Raw genomic sequence first — 23200 nt, forward strand, 5'->3', positions numbered from 1 at the left:
AGGAGAGAAAAAGTGAGCCTTATAGAGCAAAAAATACGGTAATTATAGAATCATAGAAGGGATTCCAAGGGTCATCTAGTCCAACCCGGTGCAATGCAGGCATTTCAGTTAAAGCATCCATGACAGATGGCCATCCATCCTCTGCTTAAAAACCTCCAAGGAAGGAGAGTCCACAACCTTCCAACTACACGACCCTCAGGATCCCTTCCAATTCTAAGATTGCTCCAATCAAGACTGGAGATAAGAGTATAGTTTTAAAGAGATATAAAGGTGGTGTCACAAGCAAGTATTTTGTCACACTTGTTTATTTTATTCTGCTGGCACCGCTGATCGAAAAGGTTCTTGCATCATGGTAGAAAACGGTGAAACCTTTTTACCCAGTGTGACAGTGAGAGGAACTGGCACACCACAATCAACGCTGCTTCTTTCATAGCACCTTTAATTCTCTAAAAAAGAAAGTATTATACCTTGCCAGCCTCATCTGTACAAAACTGAGATAAGTATGACACATAAAACTTGTGTTTCTTTTATTTGTGGCACTAAATTCAATTAGTATTTTACGTTATATAATATGTAGCCACAGGATTGCGGATGGCTAACAGTACACTTTGAAAGGTTAGCAACATTACACAGTGCCTTTAAAAATCATTTTGGACTTCGTCCAGTGCTGTAATTATTATTAAACCAAAAACATGTATTAAGGTGCATTTTAAAAACTCTTTTACAACATACAACAAATGTGTAAAACCCAGACAATAATAATTCTTTATGCTAATTTTCTTATAAGAAAATATTTTCAAAATATGTACATCATCTATGAAAGTAGCTTAATTTGTTTAAAAACATGCCATTTAAAAATGTTTCGGGCTTAACTGATGAGAAATCAGGCTTGATATGTGAGATGAGCATAAGCCCATTGAAGAAGCTGGAATCCTGACCCACTAGCAGCAGTTTTGGAAACAAATTATAGCCAGTAGTTCCCAGGAAGCAGTATTAATAGCACTTTTAATTGCACTTTGACGTGGGGCACATCTACTGGAAAGTTATCTCTTCAAGTCCCACTGAAATAAATGGGATCTGTGCAAGATAAGAATAAGACTAAAGTAATGATAATCTTGTACGGCTCCCTTAGGGTGAAGGGTAGGTAATAATAATTACCCACCCTTCACCCTAAGGTCCCAGGGTGGGATACACAACAAAATACAATACTAATAACAGTTCAAAACAACTACAAAGACAAGGTGGGTCTTAAAAATATACACATCAAGTGTCAAACGCCAGGATAGAGCGCTGTTGCCTTCAAAATTTTCCAGAAGCTATGCAGGGAATGTGCCAGGCACAGCTCTGTGGGCAGTTCCCCTACTAAGGCAGCCCCACATGCCCTCTGCTGGGCTGCCACCTCTCCTTGGGGCTCAGCATATCTGCAGATGTTACTACAGTGGTAGCTCGGGTTACAGACGCTTCAGGTTACAGACTCTGCTAACCCAGAAATAGTACCTCGGGTTAAGAATTTTGCTTCAGGATGAGAACAGAAATTGCGTGGCGGCAGCGATTTAGCATTAGCTAAAGTGGTGCTTCAGGTTAAGAACAGTTTCAGGTTAAGACCGGACCTCCGGAACGAATTAAGTACGTAACCAGAGGTACCACTGTATTATGTACTTTAGGTAAAGGTAAAGGACCCCTGACAGTTAAGTTCAGTCGCAAACGACTCTGGGGTTGTGGTGCTCATCTCACTTTACTGGCCGAGGGAGCCGGCGTTTGTCCACAGACAGTTTTTCCGGGTCATGTGGCCAGCATGACTAAGCCGCATCTGGTGAACCAGAGCAGCGCACGGAAACACCGTTTATACCTTCCCGCCGGAGCGGTACCTATTTATCTACTTGCACTTTGACGTGCTTTCGAACTGCTAGGTTGGCAGGAGCTGGAACCGATCTCACCCTGTCACGGGGATTCGAACAGCCAACCTTCTGATCAGCAAGCCCTAGGCTAAGTGGTTTAGACCACAGTGCCACCCGCGTCCCATTATGTACTTTATATCCCCTTAAATAGCCTGTCAAGTGGATCCCTAGTGATAACTAGCTTGGTCAAAACATTGCGGATAATCAATCTTCCTTGATTGTAACAAGCAGTGACTTCAGCATGTGGTAATTTGAACCACTGAGTTTCTGTCATAATCCCTCCATCCCATTTTAACAGATCTATAGTCTGTATACTCTGAGGTTTTAAACTGCTTTTGTTTTAAAAAAGAAATTAACTAAATGGTCCAGAACAGCTACGTATTTTTAACTGTGAACAAGCAAAAATATGTTGGTGCTGAGTACACACAGCAAAAAGTGTTCGCCAGCTAATTAACCTGCCATTGAGAATAGTGTTATTGGCACGGTTTGACTATTTGGGGGCAAGGGACCCACAAATCCTTGGCACAGAAGCTGTGTAGCAACCTGTGAACCAAATAAAAAATAGAGAGAAACACAGAAAATGCAGCTTATTTTTGGCCTGTAAACTTCTTGGAATCCTTTTGCCATGGGTGTCCATTCAAGCCAGTAAGAAATTCATGAGAAACTGCATACGAAACGGATGACAGGAGCATTTAGTATTCAAACAAGCAGAGGGACCTGAAATAAAATAAACATATATTGTAATTTATATTTTCAGTCTCAAAAATGACATTATTATGTTAACCTATCTTTGTATGTCTAGTTGTCAGACTCTGTGTTCCTTGGCCAGGGAGGGCGGGATACAAAATAACAACAACAACAACAACAACAACAATAATAATAATTTAATATTATTACACCCTCATTATATTTATTAAAAATTGCATACAGCCCAATTTGAAGCAAGTTTAAATGTGGCCTCAATTTCACACACAAATTGTTATCTGTCGCATTTGATCACATTTTCCCTTGCTAAAATATTGAACAGAAGCGCAACAAATGTACTTAATTAGGAAACCTGATTTAAAATTATTTCTCTCTCTCTTCAATAACTCCATCTCCTTCCACACTCATTTCTGTTGTTCAGCATGGACTCTTTTACCATCTGGCAACTAAACATGAAGGATTTTAAATATTGCAGTAAATAAGGGTGGTATTCATTCAAGTTCTACTCAGAATAGACCTATTGAAATTATTGAACCTTACTTAGCCATGTTCATTAACTTCAATGGGTCTACTCAGAAATAAACTTAGTTGAATACCATCCTATATACTTTCCATGGGTGAGGAGCACCTTTATAGAAGAACAGAGCAGGAAGTGAATTTTTAGTTTAGTTTATTATGTTTATTTATCTCTTCATACACCCAGAAGTGTACTGAAGTGATGTATAATAATAAAATATGAAATATATAAACAATTTCATTGATCAATGCAAATACTGTTTTCCCCCTCTTGTCCATTCCACACCTTTTATTGAATTCTGTGGTCTCCAATACAGGGCACCATATTTGACCTAACAGATGAGGGAAAACATACAAAGGGGCCCATGCTGAACAAGAAACCAACCTCACCAACGACAGCATTATCTCCCCGTGACCTTTGACGTCATGGTTTGTTCAGCATTGTTGTTTACAGAAATACAATAGACTTTGAAAGCTACAGATTTCTTCTCCAGTGACTAATGGTTTTCTGTGGTTTGTACTGTCTCACGAAATGACTTGAGAGCTGTAACATTTCGTTTATAACTTTTGTGGGTTTGTTTTCCTTTAGAGGGCAAGCAGATAAGTTTACGTATTTGCGTGCTTGTGGTAAGATCTGAGGTGGGAAAATTCCATCTGCATTTGCAAACGCACCCGTGATCACTTTCTGGGGCGGTGACCCTGGCCTTAATCTGGAGTGGCTCCTGGGACCTGGTGTGAGCCAACTGAGAGCAGTGACTATACTTCTATGGAATAACAATGTCATGTAAATGGCCAGTTACCAAGAAAATTCAACACGAACATATTAAGCTCTGAAATAGGAAGCTTTCCCCCAAATGAGGAGATTGGGGAAAAGGAAGCTGAAAGGCAAAGTCAAAAGGGTCAAATCACTCTAAAAATCACTGGGAATAGCATCTGGTGCGCAGCTGCACGGGAGGCACCAGTGTTTAAGTTGGCCCTAAGATTTGGACCACAAAGGGGAGTCTACCTGTGGCAGAAGGAGAACAGAAGGCCCAAAGTCTTGCCAGTTATGGTATGCAATTTGTAAGAGTTGCTTCGAATCGATATAAGAATATTGTCTGTATTTTATTGTCCCATAATAAAATTTTATTGTCCCATAAGACTGATTGTCCCATAATTTTATTGTCCCATAAGACTGAACACAGGATGCTCCAGATTTTCTGAGGAGCCACACTAAGTTGCATGACAAACACTCACAGAAATCACATAATAGGTCATTTAGCCTGCTGCCTGACCCTAGGCTATCTTCATTTCACAGAAATCTGAAGTATTTCACTTCTACTCCTTTCCTACTTGTGCCAAACAAGCACACTTGCTTCCCTATCTTGCGTTCAACCACAGGCCCCAAACCATGCCTCCTCCTGTTCATATTCCGCCTTAGAAAGATGATTACCTTTCTCAAACGCGCCGCCCCAGTTCCCGAGCGGATTGCTTCCATTAGCGCCTGCCTTGCATCCCCTGGGCTGTCTGTTCTTGGACTTGCAATGTACCTAGGACTTTTCATTGTCACTTGAGGTGGTGGAGGAGGAGGCGGTGGCAGCAGCTGATTCCCCCGTTGCTCTGTTGTAGAGGCCTCTCTGTTTTGCAAGGCTGCTTCTGCTTTTTGGAAACTCTGCAGCTCTTCAGAAGCAGATGAAGAGATCTACCATGGAGAAAAATGAAGTTGCGGGGAGGTTATAGTAGGATTAAAGGAACAATGATACTGGGTGCATATTGCTAACATACCTCCCCAGTCTCCAAGCGGTGTGAGATTCCAGGTGTTCCGGGCGCTTACCCAGGGTCCACGTTTCCTTTTCAGAATGAGGCACAGCGGAGACAGGGGTGTATTTAGGATATATGGTTTATTTACAGATATATACAACCTGAGGCTACAATGGAGGGGTTCAGAGCATCAACACCCCAAGAGGTTCTTGCTTAAGATTACCAGATGTCCTTGTTTTCTGGGGACAGCCCCCGGATTTACAAATCAGCCCCCATACAAAATCCATTGAGGTTGAAAAGTGTCCCCGGATTCATTGAAAAAAATCTGGTAACCTTATTCTTGCTTCTCCCACAGCCACAACCTGGGATTCAATCAGAAATCAGCCATGGCTTTTCATTTCACAGCAAACCCTGCGCTCAAACTCCAACTTTGTCTAAGAGATAGAGGCTTCAACCAGAGCCAGGGCCTTTTCAACTCTGGCTCCGGTCTGGTGGAACGCTCTGCCTCATGAGACCAGGGCCCTGCAGGATCTCATTTCTTTCCGCAGGGCCTGTAAGACAGAGTTGTTCCGCCTGGCCTTTGGCTTGGAGCCAATTTGATTCCCTCCCTCTCTTTCTTTTTTCTTTTCCTTCTCCTCCTGTGATGAGGCTACATTTTAATATTTTAATGTTTCAATATTTTAATGTTGTATTTTAATTTTGTTTTTAAGTTGTAATCATTCAACTTGTTTTTATTATTGCTTGTAAGCCGCTCTGAGCCCGGCCTTGGCTGGGGAGGGCGGGGTATAAATAAAAATTATTATTATTATTATTATTATTATTATTATTATTACCCATTTGTCATCTGTCACAGAGCCCCCTCTCTTTTGCTCTCTGAATGGCCCATCACCTTTCCTTTGTTTTCTTAATGCCCAACACCTGAACACAGGAAGCTAGCCTGGCTTGCTGTATCCATGGGTTAGAAGGTCTGGCATGCACAAACATAACGATATTTTAATCTCTTCCCTTCTGGACAATTTTGCCTTGTTCCACAGATGTAAACCTTGTGACTCTAATTTCCCTATTAATCACAGAATTGTAGAGTTGGAGGGGACTTCCAAGGGTCATCTAGTCTAACTCCCTCCAATGCAGGAACATCTGTTCCCCTCTCACATCATTTAAAGGAACTGATGATTAAGATTTGGCCTTGAAGCAGGCTCAGAAATTCAATCCTGATTTATTTGTTTGAACTGTGGGATCCTGGAATTTATTTTGGCACATAAGGCAAAAATGTTGCCAGTTGGCCACTAAGTTAGGTTGGAAATGACAACAAGGAGTTTGGAATTAACATGATTTATTAGCCTTCCCCGGAAGCAGTATCAGAAACTAGTAACGGTGATAATTACTCTGTGCCTTCAAACTTTGCTTCATTTTTTTTATCTCAAAAAAGTATCATTTGAATCCTATTTTAAAAGGGGAAAAGGACTACGCAAATCAATGAGGGTTTCTTCCAGAATAATTAGCTTTTTAAAGTGCATACACCTGCATTTCACTCTCAAACTGCAGTCAAGCAAATTAAAAATTAAATATTCACGCAATGGTTGACAGAAGCATAAATATTGAATTCTTCCTCAGTTTATAATTGCTAGATGCCATATCTGGGCAGCTCTATTTCCTGTACTGCAAAGGCAGAGTGCAGGAACTGTTGAAGTTTCAGACCACTCTTAGGTTCCAACAGTAGATGACTTCCTCTCAGCAGCTATAGGACAACCATCTCATACGAACAGAACAAAGGAACGTAAGTGATTACTTTTTACCACATTAGACCATTTGAACATCTAGCCTCGTGTTGCACACTCGGACTGAGAGCAGCTATCCAGTCTCAGCTAGAGGTCGTTCATGTATTCTAACACAGAGCTAATGTCCCATCCCTCAAAAACGTTTAGATTGATTTTTAAGTAAATAAATCTTTATTATCAGCTGCTACAGGTACAACTCTGTCAGTGAATCAGAAGTGATAGATTCTGCTAGGAACATACATGGCTCCCAGTATGTTTCCAAGCACAATTCAAAGTGTTGGTGCTGACCTTTAAAGCCCTAAATGGCCTCGGCCCAGTATATCTGAAGGAGCGTCTCCACCCCCATCATTCTGCCCGGACACTGAGGTCCAGTGCCGAGGGCCTTCTGGTGGTTCCCTCACTGTGAGAAGCAAAGCTACAAGGAACCAGGCAGAGGGCCTTCTCGGTAGTGGAACGCCCTCCCATCAGATGTCAAAGAGATAAACAACTCCCTGACATTTAGAAGACATCTGAAGGCAGCCCTATTTAGGGAAGCTTTTAATGTTTCATAGACTACTGTATTTTAATTTTCTGTTGGAAGCCACCCAGAGTGGCTGGGGAAACCCAGCCAGATGGGCGGGATATAAATAATAAATGATGATGATGATGATGACATGTCTACTCTGGCTTATTTTTTTACTTACGGTTTGCTAATTGAAGCAGAGCTTCATCTATAGCATTTCCAGGACAGGGATGACATAGTGCAAAGGATGAACAAGCTACTGAAAAGATGCAAGGTCTCTGTTCTTACCTTTCTCAACTTTGAGGCTCCACTGTGACCTCTAATGGCTGCCAGAAGGGCAGAGCGCTCATTCTCTTGTTCTGTGATTAGTGGCTTTTTCTGAGGTCCATTCGCCATGCTGGGTGAAATCTAGCATGTGACAAAACAGATATAAACAATTTATTTCTACCTAGTTTGGAAACAGGGCAGGGGTACCTTTACCTTTTTTAGTTTGGAAACAAGGTAATTTGAGCATCCGGAATGTCACTCAGTTGGATGTTGGCTTACCTGACTTTGGCCTGAGTACACTGAAAATTAAATGGGATTTGTAGGAGCAGGCCTTGTTTATCAGAGCTAGAAAAATCAGTCTTGCCATCTGTATTATGTTCAACTAGATCTTATTACTTTTAATGAGTACAGTATTACTCTTATACTATATGCCATTCATAATTAGCTTCAACAGACACTTTTGCACTTTCTGCTGCTTTAAAGAAGCAAAAAACACACAGTGCAGAAGTGATAGTAGCCTGGTGCAGTATCTTGCCACTATATATATTTTTAAAATTAGAAATAACAACTGTTATAAAACAGACTGGTACCTGCTAAGGTTGAAAGGCAGGGCTCACTATTTAATAATAATAATAATAATAATAATAATAATAATAATAATAATAATAATAATTTATTTCCAACCCTGCCCATCCAGCTGGGTTTTCTCAGCCCCTCTTCTTTTAAGAAGTCTAAGAGCTGTTCCTGATGTTACAAGAAACTTCATGCATCCAGTAAGAGGCATTTCCTATAACATCCAGATATGCTTTCAGCTAAGTTTTTTTGGTTTTGTTTCTTACCTTTCGGAGATTTTCTCTTCCTCCTGCATTCTGGATGGCTTCCATTAAAGCACTGTGTAGAGATGTATCTTTTAGAAGTGGCTTCTGGATGACTGGCTTAAACTTCTTCTTTGGCCCAAAAACTTTATTATCACCTCCCACGTCAGACTCTACCCTTTTGCTTTCACATGCACTGCCAAGTTTTTCATCTTTTTCTGAAACTACATGATTAACAACAGTTGTTCCATCTAACTCTGATGGTCTACTGTTGATAGGATGCCCATCGGCTGACTTCCCAGAAGAGCTGGAAGTGGTGGAAGATGACAAATTGTTGGATGAACGAAGGAAGAAAGGACAGTTAGCCTCATCTCTTTGCTCCCTCCTTTGATTAAATATAGAAGGTGTCTCTCTAACAACTACATTTTCTATTGAACCCCATCTGGGCTTCTCTCCTGTGAGACCACCATCTTTAGAAGGTATTGTGGTAAATGGCTCTCTGTAGCAATGAGTGCTATTTCTTATCTTGGAATGAGCACCAAGTGGTAGAGTACTGGATGCATTTTGGCTGCAACTGAAGATATCTACGTAGGATTTTTTTGTTTCTGCTGGCTGCATTTCTCCTGGGCAGGTTTTGGCCAAAATAATGCATCTTTTGGGAAGTGGTTCTGTTTCAGTTTTTACCACTTCTCCATCCCTCATCTCTTCTACTTTGTCATGCCTTTCTTGACTGGTTTTAAACTGGAGTGGATCGATGCATTTTGCAATGGCAGAGGCTACGTAATGGCTTGATGTTCTTCTTTGGGGCTTCTGAAATGGGAGCTCCATCTTATCTGTCTTAACCACTGGAGTCGTCAGCATTTTAACCGAAGACGGTGTGGCAGAAATGAGTGGCTTCCCCCCGCAAGGTCCAACATTACTGTCAACTGTCCTGGAACCAGCTAGTGGGGCTGTTGCTGCCTTCAGACTTGCAAGGGAGTCAGGCTTTGTTTCACCTATTTTACTGAGGGGTTTGAAATTGGTGATGACTGCTGGCTTGGTGGGAAAGCCTACTGGAGACTCCCCCAATGGTGTTTTCAGAGAGTTTGATCTCCAGTATGCTTTGGCTCTCCCAATGAGAGTTTCCTCTGGTTCACTTGAAGTCGTATTTACTGTGACCTTTTTTATAATACCAGCATTTGGAGCCACCATGTTGCCCAATTCATCTATTTTAATGGCACCAGTAGAAAGGGAGGCATCTCTGTCAAAATACTTCACTTCAGGTTTGGGAGGTACAACTTTAAAGGTGGTCAGACCTATTTTAGGTTCATAGTTTGTGATTCCATTGCGAACACGGTAACACCATAAAGATGGGGTAGAGATACTTTGCTGCTCATCTGGGTCTTTTGTTGATGCATATCTGAATTCCAATTCAGATTTTATTTTGCTTGGAAGTCCTTCCTTGGTATTATCCTCTTTCAATTGTTTTACTTTCTCCTTTGTTCTATTTCTTTCACTCATAACAGTAAAGTTGGAAGAAACCACTTTGGATCTTTCAGACTCAGTACCATTTTTTGTGAGGATTTCCAGGGACACATCCTTCATGTCCGTTTTTTCACAGGAAGGTGTGTGTGTCTCTGATATATATATCTGTTCTTTCTCAGTTTGGCGTCCAAACTCTTCTTTAGGTGACTGTTGTTGTGATAAGCTCTTGGATAAATTAGAGGATATACCATCTACAGATCCCTTGCTCAAAGAACCAGCATTATTATTTTCATTAGTAAGCTTCCCTAGGATAATGGAATCAGCTGAAATATGTTCATTAGCCCCTGACTCAGAAAACAAAGGTTCTCCTTCCTCTCTAGTGGGGTGGATTATAATGTCAGTTTCGGGAATTTCATCTATTATCGTCACTGGCACAGGAACTGGAACATCTTGGGCCGTCTCAGCATCCCGTGAAAAAGGGAGGGGTGAGCCATTCGTCTCACTAGATACAGATCCGCTTTCAGAATCATCCTGCATACTCTCCATGGCTGCAAAGAATACCAACAACATCTTTCAAAACTATGAACCATGACATTATCCCAAAATATTATCACAGTCAGGGGATAATAAACCAAGGGATTTTAACAGCAGCACCCCTTATATTACAAACTCCAGCTGCAACAGCTGCTTCAGATGCAGTGTAGAGGGTTGTGGTTAGAAAATAAATATAATAAAATCTCCACTGGGTGTGTTGAGTTGGTTGTATTATATGAACACATCCATAATTTTGTAAGCACTTTTTGATTTATACACATTCATGCTAAACATTTACCAATATGTCTTCTGCTTACTGTGCAGTGTATCCCAGCAAATGGAGCTACACTGATATCTGGTTAATCACGAAAATGTACTATGAGAATGTGCCAGCTACACAGTTTACATTACTGGGTAGTGAGTATAAAACAGAGAACATAGTCCTCATGAAAGCAAATTGTGTGTATTATGCATTTGCACATTATGTTTTCCCAGATATCAACACAAAGAAAATTATTGGTAATAATTTATAAACTGGAAAATATAGCATTCCTCAAGCAGGCCGTGAGACACATTTGTGAGAAGCTATTAGAAAAAATTCCACTTGTCTGGTCTGAAACATATAAAATACTGAATATCTATCCTAGTAACTGAATAGGAATGATACTGTAGTCCTTTCTCCCCAGCTCTGTATAATATATATATATTTACAATCACCAGATAAAACAATAAGGAAAAGTATGCTCTCTCCCATCAATGCTGTAGATAACTAGGCTTGTTTTTAAAACAGCAACAATCTGCTGAACTGAATTTCTTCAGCACATAGTTCCATGAAAAGTATGATAACAGAAAATTTGCGTATCCAGTACTACTGCATTTATTAATTATTATTATTTTACTATCAAGGGCTACTCAACATCCTTTCAATGTAATGACCAAAGTAAATAACAATATTAAGAAATTCATGGGCTTGTTTCAGTTTTTCACTATACCCTCATAATATTTAGTAACAGATTGTTGTCTACTGTGAATAACCTCCCACAACAGTGTCCCCAAAAGGTAAGACAATTTGGCAATGGAAGCTGAACAATCTGATGAGGTATTTGCTGCTACTAGATAGAGCCTGAGTTATGAGATCTGTCCCACCTCTATGGAGTTTCCCAGTTTGACTGCTCTCTCATCTGCCTAACTGATGGATTGTCACCATTTGCCTTTTTCCTGCATTCTTTTTGCAATTCAGATGTGCAAATTTAAACTTCAACCTACCCATTAGGTCTTTGTCCAATGCAGCCAAGGTCTGAGTAGCTATGAACACATCTGCATTTTCAAACTTAGCTTCCATCATTTCGTCCTCATCCCTGCTACTGACAACAAAAGAAAAGAAATGGAATGAAAAGGTGGTTCTGTTTTTTCTATTGATACTGCATAACCAAATTTAATCAATTTAACATCAACTTGTGTGTGTGTTTGTGTGTGTGTGTGTGTGTGTGTGTGTAAACATTGACTGTTTCTTTTAACAGCGGGGAAAACCAGATTACATTTGTTTAGATAATGTTTGCACACGTATCTTGCTCTCAATGAAAATTTAACTGCAGCTTCTGTAGTGAAATTCTTTGTATTGGAGAGAAAAATAATAGCATAATGTTCAAATTATTTTCCAGAATACAAAGTAGCTACTTGATTAATCACTTTCCAGACATCTCAATAAAATTTAGAAAATAGTAAGACATGGCAAACTGTTTCAATTTCTTCTGAAACGCAAGGACTTAACCTGTAGGGTATCTGAATCTGGCTGTAATCCTGGGAGTAAAAGGTAAAGGTAAAGGTACCCCTGCCCGTACGGGCCAGTCGTGTCCGACTCTAGGGTTGTGCGCTCATCTCACTTAAGAGGCCTGGAGCCAGCGCTGTCCGCAGACACTTCCGGGTCACGTGGCCAGCGTGACGAAGCTGCTCTGGCGAGCCGGCACCAGCGCAGCACACGGAAACGCCGTTTACCTTCCCGCTATAAAGCGGTACCTATTTATCTACTTGCACTTAGGGGTGCTTTCAAACTGCTAGGTGGGCAGGAGCTGGGACCGAAAGACAGGAGCTCACCCCACCGCGGGGATTCGAACTGCCGACCATGCGATCAGCAAGTCCTAGGTGCTGAGGTTTTACCCACAGCGCCACCCGCGTCGCTTAAATCCTGGGAGTAAACCCCACTAAATGCAACAGTATTTACTTCTGAGTAGGCATGGTCAGGATTGTGCTGTCAATCTCCTATCAAAGACCTGAAAGTGTCTCATTAAAATGTGCAAGAGAGAATGCTTTCCTGTATTTTGAAATGCTTAAATTCTGTAAATATTTAGTTCTGCCTGACCAAGTTCGCTTGTCACTGGCTCAAACCCAGATTAACATAACCCACCCCCAAATCAAACTGTGCACATATTAGGTAGGAGACACATCATGCTCCTTCTGAGGTAGTTTGTCCAGCTTTGGCCTCACCCTGCACTCTGCTGTCAGCATGCAACAACGGCCAAACACCCTGGGAAATGGCTCTGACTGGTTGGCTAAACCACACAGATGTTGCTAGACTATAGCTCTCCATCTTGCATGACGTGTGACAGGGGATGATGGGAACTGTTGTCACACAACACCTGTAGTGCACCACACTGGCTACCTCTGCTTTAACCTGGGTCTTACACAGACAAACACAATTCTGAAGATGAAACTGTTCCAGCCACTTTGTGTTTTGGGTTATAAAATGGTTATAAAAAGGAGGGTCAAAAGCTCAGCCCATGAAACTGACAGTCAGGGAGAAAAGGAAGCCTAAAGGGGTGGAAAAGAGAAACCAAATAAATTAAAGGGAAGAGAAACAAAAACAGAACTCTACTGTCTTCTTGTTGCCCAAGATGTTGGCAGCAGGGTAGAAATAAGGTGCAAGAGACTCTAAGTTGAGCAGTTAATGTGCATAACAACCAGCTATTGTGCACATTCACCAGGCCTCAATGAAGAGGGAATTGTGCACATTTCCTAGTCAATATACACAATTTCAATGGGAAATGTACATATCTCAGCTGAATTTTGTACAGTGGGCAGGGGAGGTAGCAGCCTTTGATGTGAGTGACTCCAAACTTGGAGCGGCACACATTCCTTTTTCTTGCAGTACTGTGCAAATCCGGAATAGTGGAAAAATACATTTCAATTTTTTAAAAAAATGAAAAGGTGTGTGTCAGGACGGGTAAATAAATACCTGCAGTTTTGGGCAAATCTAGAGCACAGGGAAAACTTGCACTTATAAAATAAAAAGGTGCCCGTGCACAAATAACAAATGCTTGCATTAATGAACTTGTGGTGGGTGGGAAAATACTAATTGAAGGGGACGAGAACAAACTGTGTGGCTACATCAGGCACCACCCACTAGTGTGGAAGGGAAACACAGACAGAGATTTTGAAGGCATAAAATTTAAAGTGTTCATGGATGGATGGATGAAGGCAGACAAACAGGCACACCGAAATAGCGACGTACATACACATGACCCAGCCTAAATGAAACACAACTCCAACAAGTCATGTGACACCAAAATACTATGTTTTGCGCAAGCATATTTAGCTATACACAGCACACTTAAAAACAAACAAATAACTTTCCTCCAGAGCCTTTCCCTTCTCCTCTAGACCTTTTTGTTGCTGACAGGCCTGCTCTGGCTTGCATTCAAGTAAAACACAAGGCCTTTTCCTGATAGTGTTTCACAGGTCAGATAACTATTACCAGTGGCTTTTTTCACACACTCTTTTTAATATAGGAAACAACACGATAAACTTAAGACCTCTCCCCTCTAAAATAGAAGGTGCTGAAATCACACCACTTGGGAATTTCTTGAAGTAACAGATGGATTAGCAGAGGTTCACACAACAGGAATAGCAAAGACCCCAAAGCACTAAATTATTGACTTTTGCATTTGTTAAACCAAGGCCACTGTGTACTGTTGCTCCGATGTAGTCAGCCATATGCAAAAGCATGGGTTAAAATAACACCTTGCCAAATCAACACCGTAGGAGCAAGGTCTTTATGAGAGAATTTGTGTGCAAAAGGGAACAATTAAACTACAAAAAGCTACTGTTAAGCCAAATGAAAGTCCTGTTGGCAATTTATGGGTAGATGCTATAATACGTAGGTGGTACAAAAAGAATGAATCTGAAATATTTGAAATAAGCTCATTAATAGAATGTAAAAGAAAACAGTGATGAAAGCTTATGCAAAGCAGTTGTTAAAAGCATGATCTGTGGCTAGGATCTGCATTGGTGCACCTCATTGGCGATCTGCATTGTCACCTCAACAAGTGACCAAAGGCAAGTTCCCATCAACCTAAGTCACATTTTCACTTATGCAATCCTGGTTTCCTCTACAAGATGACTGAGATCATTCAAGTTCAGCAGAAAAATAAAAACCCATATAAATACTAACATTATCTAAATTGCCTCACAGATGAGACCTACCTTTGGGAAACGATTCCAGACTCATCACTACTGGAGAATGCATTCCTTACAGAGCACGTCTGTTCAACATACATGGAATCCATCTCGGTCAAGGTCTCCTGGGCCCCGATGGACTTGTCTCTTGACCTCACGCTGTCATTCTGAGACTCCAATGAGACAACATCAGAGGGGGAACTCATAACACCTGAATCTTCTGTGGTGTCCTCTGAGGTAAAGCAGCTGCTAACAGAGATCGTGTCCTCTGTTTCTGACAGTTCCAGAGCTACATCTTCCATGCTAGAAATATCACGCGAAAGGTGTAAATTGCCTAGACGAAACATGGCAAAAACAGTTAAATACCATTCGTCACTCTTTCGAAATAAATAACACATTTAAAAAGCCCCTCCTCCTCTGTTTATCAGAATGCACCACAATGTGGCTTTTTCCCCTTTTCTTTTCGTGTGTGGGCAGTGAATAGAATAGTAAATTCTCTATGGTGAAATGTCAGATTTCCATGTACTTAAAAGAATGCTCTGCACCTGTCTCTTACATGAAAAATTCAGCGAATTTGAATAAAAATGGGGGAATTCTGTTGGACTGACCAGGAATAAATGAAATACTTCAGAAATAGTATATACAGTGAAACAATAGTGCTTATGCATTTAATATAGATAACTGTTATATCGTAATAAAAAAATGCCCAGCAAGGGCAAAAAAAAAAAAAGAAGATGATAAACTGGGGTGCAGCTGCTCTATATGTCAAAAGAACACAAGAGACTCACATTTAGGAAATTAATATGAACAATATCTTTGATAGAATCACTGTGGATGGAAGCACCAGAACCCTTCAAAATAATTTAGTACTGGAATATTCCAGTGTCCCCTTGACCAAAATATGGAGGGGGATCTCAAGATGGAGAAATAACTGAGGGACACAGTCAAAGTTCGGAAAAATGGTAAAAATGAGCGATCAACAAACCCTCACACTGACTGGCTAAATGTATAGTCAGGATATGACAAAGAGTTTTTATTTCTAGATTTGACAAATGCACATTTGGCTGACAAAAAGGGAAGGCAACTTTTGACTTAATCCTGAGTGGTGCTCAGAACTTAAGATAAGATATAAACTGTCAGACTACTTGGGAATGTGATGTTCTTAGCTTGAAAAATATATATGAGTGAAAAGCTGTCCAGACGTCAATATGGTCACATTTAAATTGAAAAAAAGAATAAAAAAGCATATGAAAAAGAATGAGGAAACTATTAGACCCAACATTTTTTATTCAAATAGCAGGAAACCAGATAAAGGGAGTCAGACTATAAAATGATTATGTGGTGAATTACGGTAATTCTTTGAATCAGCCTTCACTGCTGAAGATGTTTGATAGAGACTCTCCTCCCTGGAAGAGAGGGGAGTGGTTGTGGGCGGGAGCCCAAGCTCCGCCCCTAGCAGGGGGCGTTTGCCCCCTGCCTCCTCCTCTCACCTGGCTGGCGCCCACGCCCCTCGGCAGGCACCCAACCAGGTGCCTCCGAGGGGGCGTGTACAGCAGCCTTTTGCTGCGGCGCCAGCCTCTCCTCGGCCTCATTCTTCTTCATCGTCTCGTCGCGAGTCACCCACCCTCCACTCCCTTTTAGCTCAGGGTCTTAGTTCATTGGCCTTGCTATGGACCTTAGGTTGGTCGCCCTGGTTGTCCGGGGGGCCTGGTAGGAGTTTTTCCATTTGGCATTAGGCTTTTTGGTTTTTTCGCCTACCTCGTAGCAATCGTCACAACTTTTGTGGTATTGGTGGGTAGGTTAGGCATTGGAATAATGTGTTGTGGTGTGTCGAAGGGCTAGGTGTGGCCATCGCCTATGCCTTCAATTTTTGGGTATTCCGTTAAAGGAATCTGGCGGTCGTGTACTCTGTCCGATGCCTGCTTGGCGGGAGGCCGTGGCACGACCCTCGGTGACATCAGGGGAGAGCCTATAGTTGGATTAGCATCAACAGGCTCCACCTACTGGTGAATAAACCCCCTTGTTTTAGACATCCAATGCCTAAGCCAATACCTTTTCACTGCTGTAATCAATAAAGTTGTGGCCTTTTCTTGCCCATTAACCTTATATCACGTGTCCTTGCGTATTCATTTCATGTCGCGGGGGTCGGGTCCTCGAACCACAAATATTCATGCCTCAACTAGTAATTTTGCAATGAGCATCTGACAAACTTCATCAAACTAGAGATGATGTTCTAGAGCTAAATTAAAGGTAAAGGGACCCCTGACCATTAGGTCCAGTCGCGGACGACTCTGGGGTTGGGGTGCTCATCTCGCTTTATTGGCCGAGGGAGCCGGCGTACAGCTTCCAGGTCATGTGGTCAGCATGACTAAGCTGCTTCTGGCGAACCAGAGCAGCGCACGGAAACGCCATTTACCTTCCCGCCAGAGCGGTACTTATTTATCTACTTGCACTTTGACGTGCTTTCGAACTGCTAGGTGGGCAGGAGCAGGGACTGAGCAACGGGAGCTCAACCCGTCATGGGGATTCGAACCACCGACCTTCTGATCAGGAAGTCCTAGGCTCTGTGGTTTAACCCACAGCACCACCAGCGTCCCAGAGCTAAATTGGTGAAACACAAATGAACATGTCACTGGGTCTTCATGGCAAACATCTCAAGAGTTCTTAAAGAGATCAACTCTCTGAATTGAGCTTGAATTCTGGTAAGGGTGGGTGGTTCCCATGTCCAGGAGATTAGTCAACTGCATGTACTGGACAGGATGGCACCCCGTCTGAAGGAAGAGGCTTGCAGCCTGGGGAGACTCCTTGACCCATCCCTGTCACTAGATGCCTAAGGGACCTCTGTGGCCAGGAGTGCGTTTTCCTAGCTCTGGATGGTGCACCAGCTCCTTTCACTAATCCGAACAGTATTTATTGATGTTTCAATATGGTTTTTATGGATATATTGGTTTATTTTGCTTAATAGGTTCTTTTCTGCCTTGCTATTTCCTTTATGAAAGGGTAGTTTAATAAATTTGTAAATAAAGTTTAAAAACCCCCAAATGTTTAACCATTTGAGTGATCCTCCCATTGAAATCCGCACCAATTAAAAGGGTTCAGTTTTGAACAGACTTTGCCAATAAGCAGCAATCCGAACCACACTTACCTAGAAGTAAATGGGACACGGAACACAGAGGGACTTACTTTTGAATAAACATGCACAGGATGGTTCAAGGATGCTTTACAGGGCAACCCTAAATCTACTCAGAAGTAATTGCCATTGAATTCAAAGGGACTTATTCCCAGTTAATTGGGGCTAGGATTGCAGTCTTAATTTCTTTTATTTTAAGACGAATTTGGACATACAGGATCAGATGCAAAACTTTCGTTTAAAACAATATAAAATTGAAAAACTTTGCAAAGAACATCACAACCACCAGTTCTGAAAGCATAAATCTATTGAAGTGTACATTTCAGCATTTTGTACATTTACTGAAATGAATCAAGTTTTTAACGGAACAATAGGTTTTCAGCAGTGAAGGCACTGTTGTATTTAAGCTACGTGTGCCTGTTAACTTAGATAAAGATCATTATAAGTTTCTACAGAACCTCAGCAAGCTTGTTGCAAAGAAACAAGTAGATTATAAAGGAAAATGGGTTGGGTATTTTTTAAGAAAACATTTATTTTGGAGGGAAGGTGATAGGGAGTAATGACTATTGAAATAAAAAATCTCACAGTGAACATGCTTTTCAAATTGAGTTTTTTTCCTGTTTTGGAATACTCAAAATGATTCATGTGTTTAGGGCATGCATTTGTTACGTATCCAAAATTTAAACTTTGAGTAAAGTGTTTGGAGATACCTGCATCTTTGTCAGTGAAATATTAAATAAAATTAAAGGACAAGTCTCCTTGATTGAGACCATGCAGTACCCATTATGCACAAAACTCAATTTCTGGCAGCACAATCAGTAAAACTTAAAAGGTTACAAATCACAATGAAAGCTCTGCAAATTCCAAAATTAATGACTGTGGGTGCTGCTAAAGGTTCCTGGCACTGCCTAGAATTTGGGAGGCAATGAGAAATCGCCCAATTTCCAGCACTACTATTGTGTACCCCCACCAAATTAAAATCAAGTTACATATGATTTGTTTATTTATTTATGACATGTGAGTGCCGACCCATAGCATAAAGTTACCTGGGTCATTTACAATAAATAAGTTAAACACTATTTAAACAAAAAGTAAAATATAGTATTATCAAATTAAATGCAACACATACAAATAATAAAGAAAGAGATTCAGAACAGCACCTATACAAACACAGATAAAAGGCAGAAAATACATAACCACCCGTAGAAAACATGATCAGAAAAAAAACCCACGCTAAAATTTTAAACAAAACTTTCTAGCCATTTAAAAAAATAAAATGCACGAAGGCCAGAAGAGATACAATAGCAGAGCAGGAAAGTACACAAAGTAGACAGTCGTTTTTTAATAAATGCACAATGCATTACATGCTGATGTTCATTGGTGTGTATATAAAACTTAATGGCTCTCTCTGTTTCCATTAAAATGTCAGAGCAAAGGATGATTTGCAGTACTATTATCTATGCAGCCTCTTGAAGTAGCAACCTAAAAAGGGGGTGGGACAGCTCTGGGACAGCTTCCCAGAATGGCAGTGTTGCTCTTTATAATCTAACAAATTTATAAAAAATATGACAGCTGCATCTATGAACTTACATTTATGATCTTAGCTTTCAGATACACTTAGTAACTGTATTGACTCCCCTCTTGTTGAAATCACGGCAGAAGCTGTATCAAGAAATGGTAGCGTTGGAAGTGTACATAACCTAAAGGTCAGTAAGGATGAATTTACATTGCAATGAAAAACCTTTTACCCCAATTCCTTATTGCAGCCACTTCCCCTCTTACAGCGGTGGGCAAACAGTTTGGCAAGCGTCCCACAAATTCAAGTGTGAGATAGTGCCATTCTAGTGCATGACATCTTAGGCATTAACCAGTTAATGCGTCTGAAGGAGCGTCTCCACCCCCATCATTCAGTTCGGACACGGAGGTCCAGATCCAAGGGCCTTCTGGCGGCTCCCTCACTGCAAGAAGCGAGATTACAGGGAACCAGGCAGAGGGCCTTCTTGGTAGTGGCGCCCGCCCTGTGGAACGCCCTCCCATCAGATGTCAAGGAAATAAACAATCTGACTTTTAGAAGACATCTGAAGGCAACCCTGTATAAAGGGTAAAGGGACCCCTGACCATTAGATCCAGTCGTGACCGACTCTGGGGTTGCGGCGCTCATCTCGCTTTATTGGCCGAGGGAGCCGGCATACAGCTTGTGGCCAGCATGACTAAGCTGCTTCTGGCGAACCAGAGCAGCGCATGGAAACGCCGTTTACCTTCCCACCAGAGCGGTACCTATTTATCTACTTGCACTTTGACGTGCTTTCAAACTGCTAGGTGGGCAGGAGCAGGGACCGAGCAACGGGAGCTCACCCCATCACGGGGATTTGAACCGCCAACCTTCTGATCAGCAAGCCACATCGCCACCCGCGTCCTTAATGTTTGATCACCCTATATAGGGAAGTCCTTAATGTTTGATCTTTTATTGTGTTTTTAATGCTCTGTTGGGAGCCGCCCAGAGTGGCTGGGGAAACCCAACCAGATGGGCAGGGTATAAATAATAAATAATAAATTGTTGTTGCTGCTGCTGAGAGCCTGTCATTCAAACAACAACAACAAAAATCCAACGAATTAGCAATTGTGTCACTGACTGGAAATTAAGATAGAAACCTTAGCTAATGGGGGGTGTGCCCAGTTCCAGCTGAAGTGAGGGGACCATTCCTTCTCACCTGCCTAGGGAGCCCGAGTAGGGATGATTTAATCTATTCTATTTATGGTACTTCTGGCCAGGAGGGCTTAAGTGCCCTCAGGCCGGCAGCTCATGTAAAGGTTATTGTAGGAAGAATCCTAGAAGACCCGCTCCCTGCCTTGCAGGCCTTTTCCCACCTGGCCTGGGAGGGCGGGGCCTGGACTGACTCCAGCTACAAAAATTGAGGCTGAAGATACTCTTGTTTAGCGGGGTTTGTTGCTGTTATTGTTTTTTTGTTATCTTTATTTTTAGATGTTATGATTTATGTGGAACTTGTGCAATTTGGTTGTGTGCTTTTTATGTGGTTTATTGTTTTTGATTACTTTTGTTATATTTGTAATTAAAGTTAATCTTTTCATGTAGTAAACTGCCTTAAGCATGGTTTTTTAAGCACGGAAAGGCAGCATGCAAATAGGATGGTGGTTTTATATGGGGACTACTGTGGCAGCATTCCAGCCAAACCATGGTGGAAGCCCCCCATGCTATGCCAATGCACCCATCCTCCCTACAAGCAGGTCAGCAGGCACCATGTTTGGAAGACCTTGCAGTGGATATAAATGGTTGCCATATTCAGGGCTGGGAAGGAATTTGCTTGCAAACAAATTGGGCCTGTTTGGGGTTTTCACCTTCATCGTAGCAATTGACACAACTTCTGATGTATAAGGCAATGGGTTGTATCTTTAATCTATTCCTGGGACGTGGGCGAGAGTTGGTGCGTCACCTCCGCCCACCCTTGAGCAGATGCAATATGTCAGGGTACCCCTCCAAAGGCATCTGGGTGGAAGATTCTGTCCTGAAGCCGAAAAGAGGTGCAGATGGCCTAGAACTTTCAGTGGAGACCTGGTGGAGGGGTGGCTTAGCTGACATACATCTTGAAGTGATCCTTAACCTAGGCATGACTCTGTTCAAACATCAGCCTTCAATCAGGAGGCTGATTTAGGATACAAACCCACTGTCTAAGCCAGCCTTTCTCAACCTGTGGGTCCCCAGATGTTGTTGAACTACAACTCCCATCACCCCTGGCTAGCAAGGCCAGAGCTCAGGGATGATGGGAGTTGTAGTCCAACAACACCTGGGGACCCACAGGTTGAGGACCACTGGAAGCCAAAGCCTACCTACATCTGTGACAAATAAAGTTGTGGCCATTTTCAATTCTATAACGTTGTGTCATTTTCCTCTCTCCTGTTTACTGCCCCCCCTTCCCGTCCAAGGGGTACTGGTTCCTGAAGAATGGCCTGATGCGACTGATGACCAGCAAATACTGAATGAGCCATAAAGACTCCAGACACAGGCAACTTTCTCAAATAGAGAACTGTAATGATGAATATCATGACATTTTCTGTATGTGGCTGTGTAAGATTCCTGTATGTGGCTTTTTATGGCACTTAATATTTAGAAGAATGAATAGATTATAATATCTCATTTTTATTATACTTACAGTCAAGCAACATAATATATCAGCACAGTTTAATTCACTTGTGTGTTGCTCATTGAAAACAGATTAGATAATTTGGTCCACTTAGCAGTGATGTCTGTGTTAGGCCTTAGCCTAGCAGGTTTTCAAGAGGGGGCCTGTTAACCCGTAGAACCAGGTAAACACACATTAGAGCAGCCATGATGGTTCAAAATGGATGACCCTGTGCCATCTCTGTACAAGCTATTTGGAACTTTGTTCTAGGTTCCCGTCTGCTTGCAAAACCCTGACATCCTGAAGTATAAGAGCAGTAGAAAAACAACTATGAATCCAAACAAAAATGAAAGCATGATATTTTGGCAAGGCGGTGCAGGAGTAGGTCCAGGTGCCCTGTGTGGAGGACTGCGGATGAAACCAGGCTCCCAGTTTCTCTTTCCCCCTCCCAGGCAGATTACGGTAATTCATGGTCTACTTCTAGGGTTGCTACCTAAACCTTAAAATACGGAATCGTGTACTGATTTAATACGGGGCGCAGTTTGTCCCATATTTGAAGTCATCATCAAAATTGTGTGGGCAGAGTGTGGGTCTGGTTGGGGTTGGGGGAGAGCGAGAGTTTGCATGGGCAGAGGGTGGGAGAGCGAGAGTGAGTGGTGCGCATGGTGTCACGGGTGAGGCAGCGAGGAAGGGCAGGCGTCCGAAGAGCAAGATTGGAAGAAAAAGAAATCACTGATTGCAGTGTCCAGAGCACAGCAGAGCAGCTAAAACGCGCCACATTGAGGCACCTGCCCCCCAAACCTCTTCCTTGTGTGGCAATAGGTGGTGGTGAGCTGGCTCAAATTCTCACTCTTCAATTGCTTTGCATGTTGAATGTAGAATAACTACAATTCTTTCCCTTCCAGCCTTGCCTGGCTGCTCCTCGCCATTCACCGGTGGCTCAAAGCATGTGGCACGCCTCTCCCCCTTTTCCTTTCCTGCACTTACGTGCCACGCAGCCTTTTCCTGGCCTTGCTGCAACTGTGGGAAAGGTGACTGCAAGCTAACTAGCCCAGGGCAGCAACATTGGGAGGCATTCTGCGGCCTGCTGCTTTTTACTTCTCTTTGTATTGATGAAATTTATTTGTGTTTATGAAATCTATTTATGAAAATGAGATTTATGCAGCTCTTAAAACAGGGCAGAGACTACGGCTCATGAGGGATAATGCTATTTGCTTAAAGGAATCTGCAGTCCTGTTCAAGGCTCAGGGCTTAGCCACA

General features: G+C 42.0%; 1 protein-coding gene across 25 annotated transcripts in view; it reads right to left on the reverse strand.

Annotated features, from left to right (window-relative positions):
• COBL (cordon-bleu WH2 repeat protein) overlaps positions 1-23200 on the reverse strand; it is a 422273-nt gene that overhangs the window by 318057 nt on the left and 81016 nt on the right. For 16 of the 25 annotated variants that reach the window (XM_083582434.1, XM_083582442.1, XM_083582421.1 and 13 more), the window contains 6 exons: positions 14699-15005; positions 11486-11583; positions 8246-10233; positions 7428-7547; positions 4552-4800; positions 288-2615 (listed from right to left, as the gene is read on the reverse strand). In XM_083582434.1, the coding sequence (XP_083438560.1) occupies positions 2598-2615; positions 4552-4800; positions 7428-7547; positions 8246-10233; positions 11486-11583; positions 14699-15005 (2780 nt within the window). In that variant the 3' untranslated portion in view covers positions 288-2597. Of the gene's footprint in view, positions 1-287; positions 2616-4551; positions 4801-7427; positions 7548-8245; positions 10234-11485; positions 11584-14698; positions 15006-23200 lie in introns of those variants that run through there. The other 9 variants (XM_083582443.1, XM_083582438.1, XM_083582430.1 and 6 more) reach the window with 3 other exon arrangements.

Source organism: Podarcis filfolensis, assembly GCF_964270895.1.
Source record: "Podarcis filfolensis genome assembly, chromosome: 13".
NCBI classification, from domain to species: Eukaryota; Metazoa; Chordata; class Lepidosauria; order Squamata; family Lacertidae; genus Podarcis; species Podarcis filfolensis.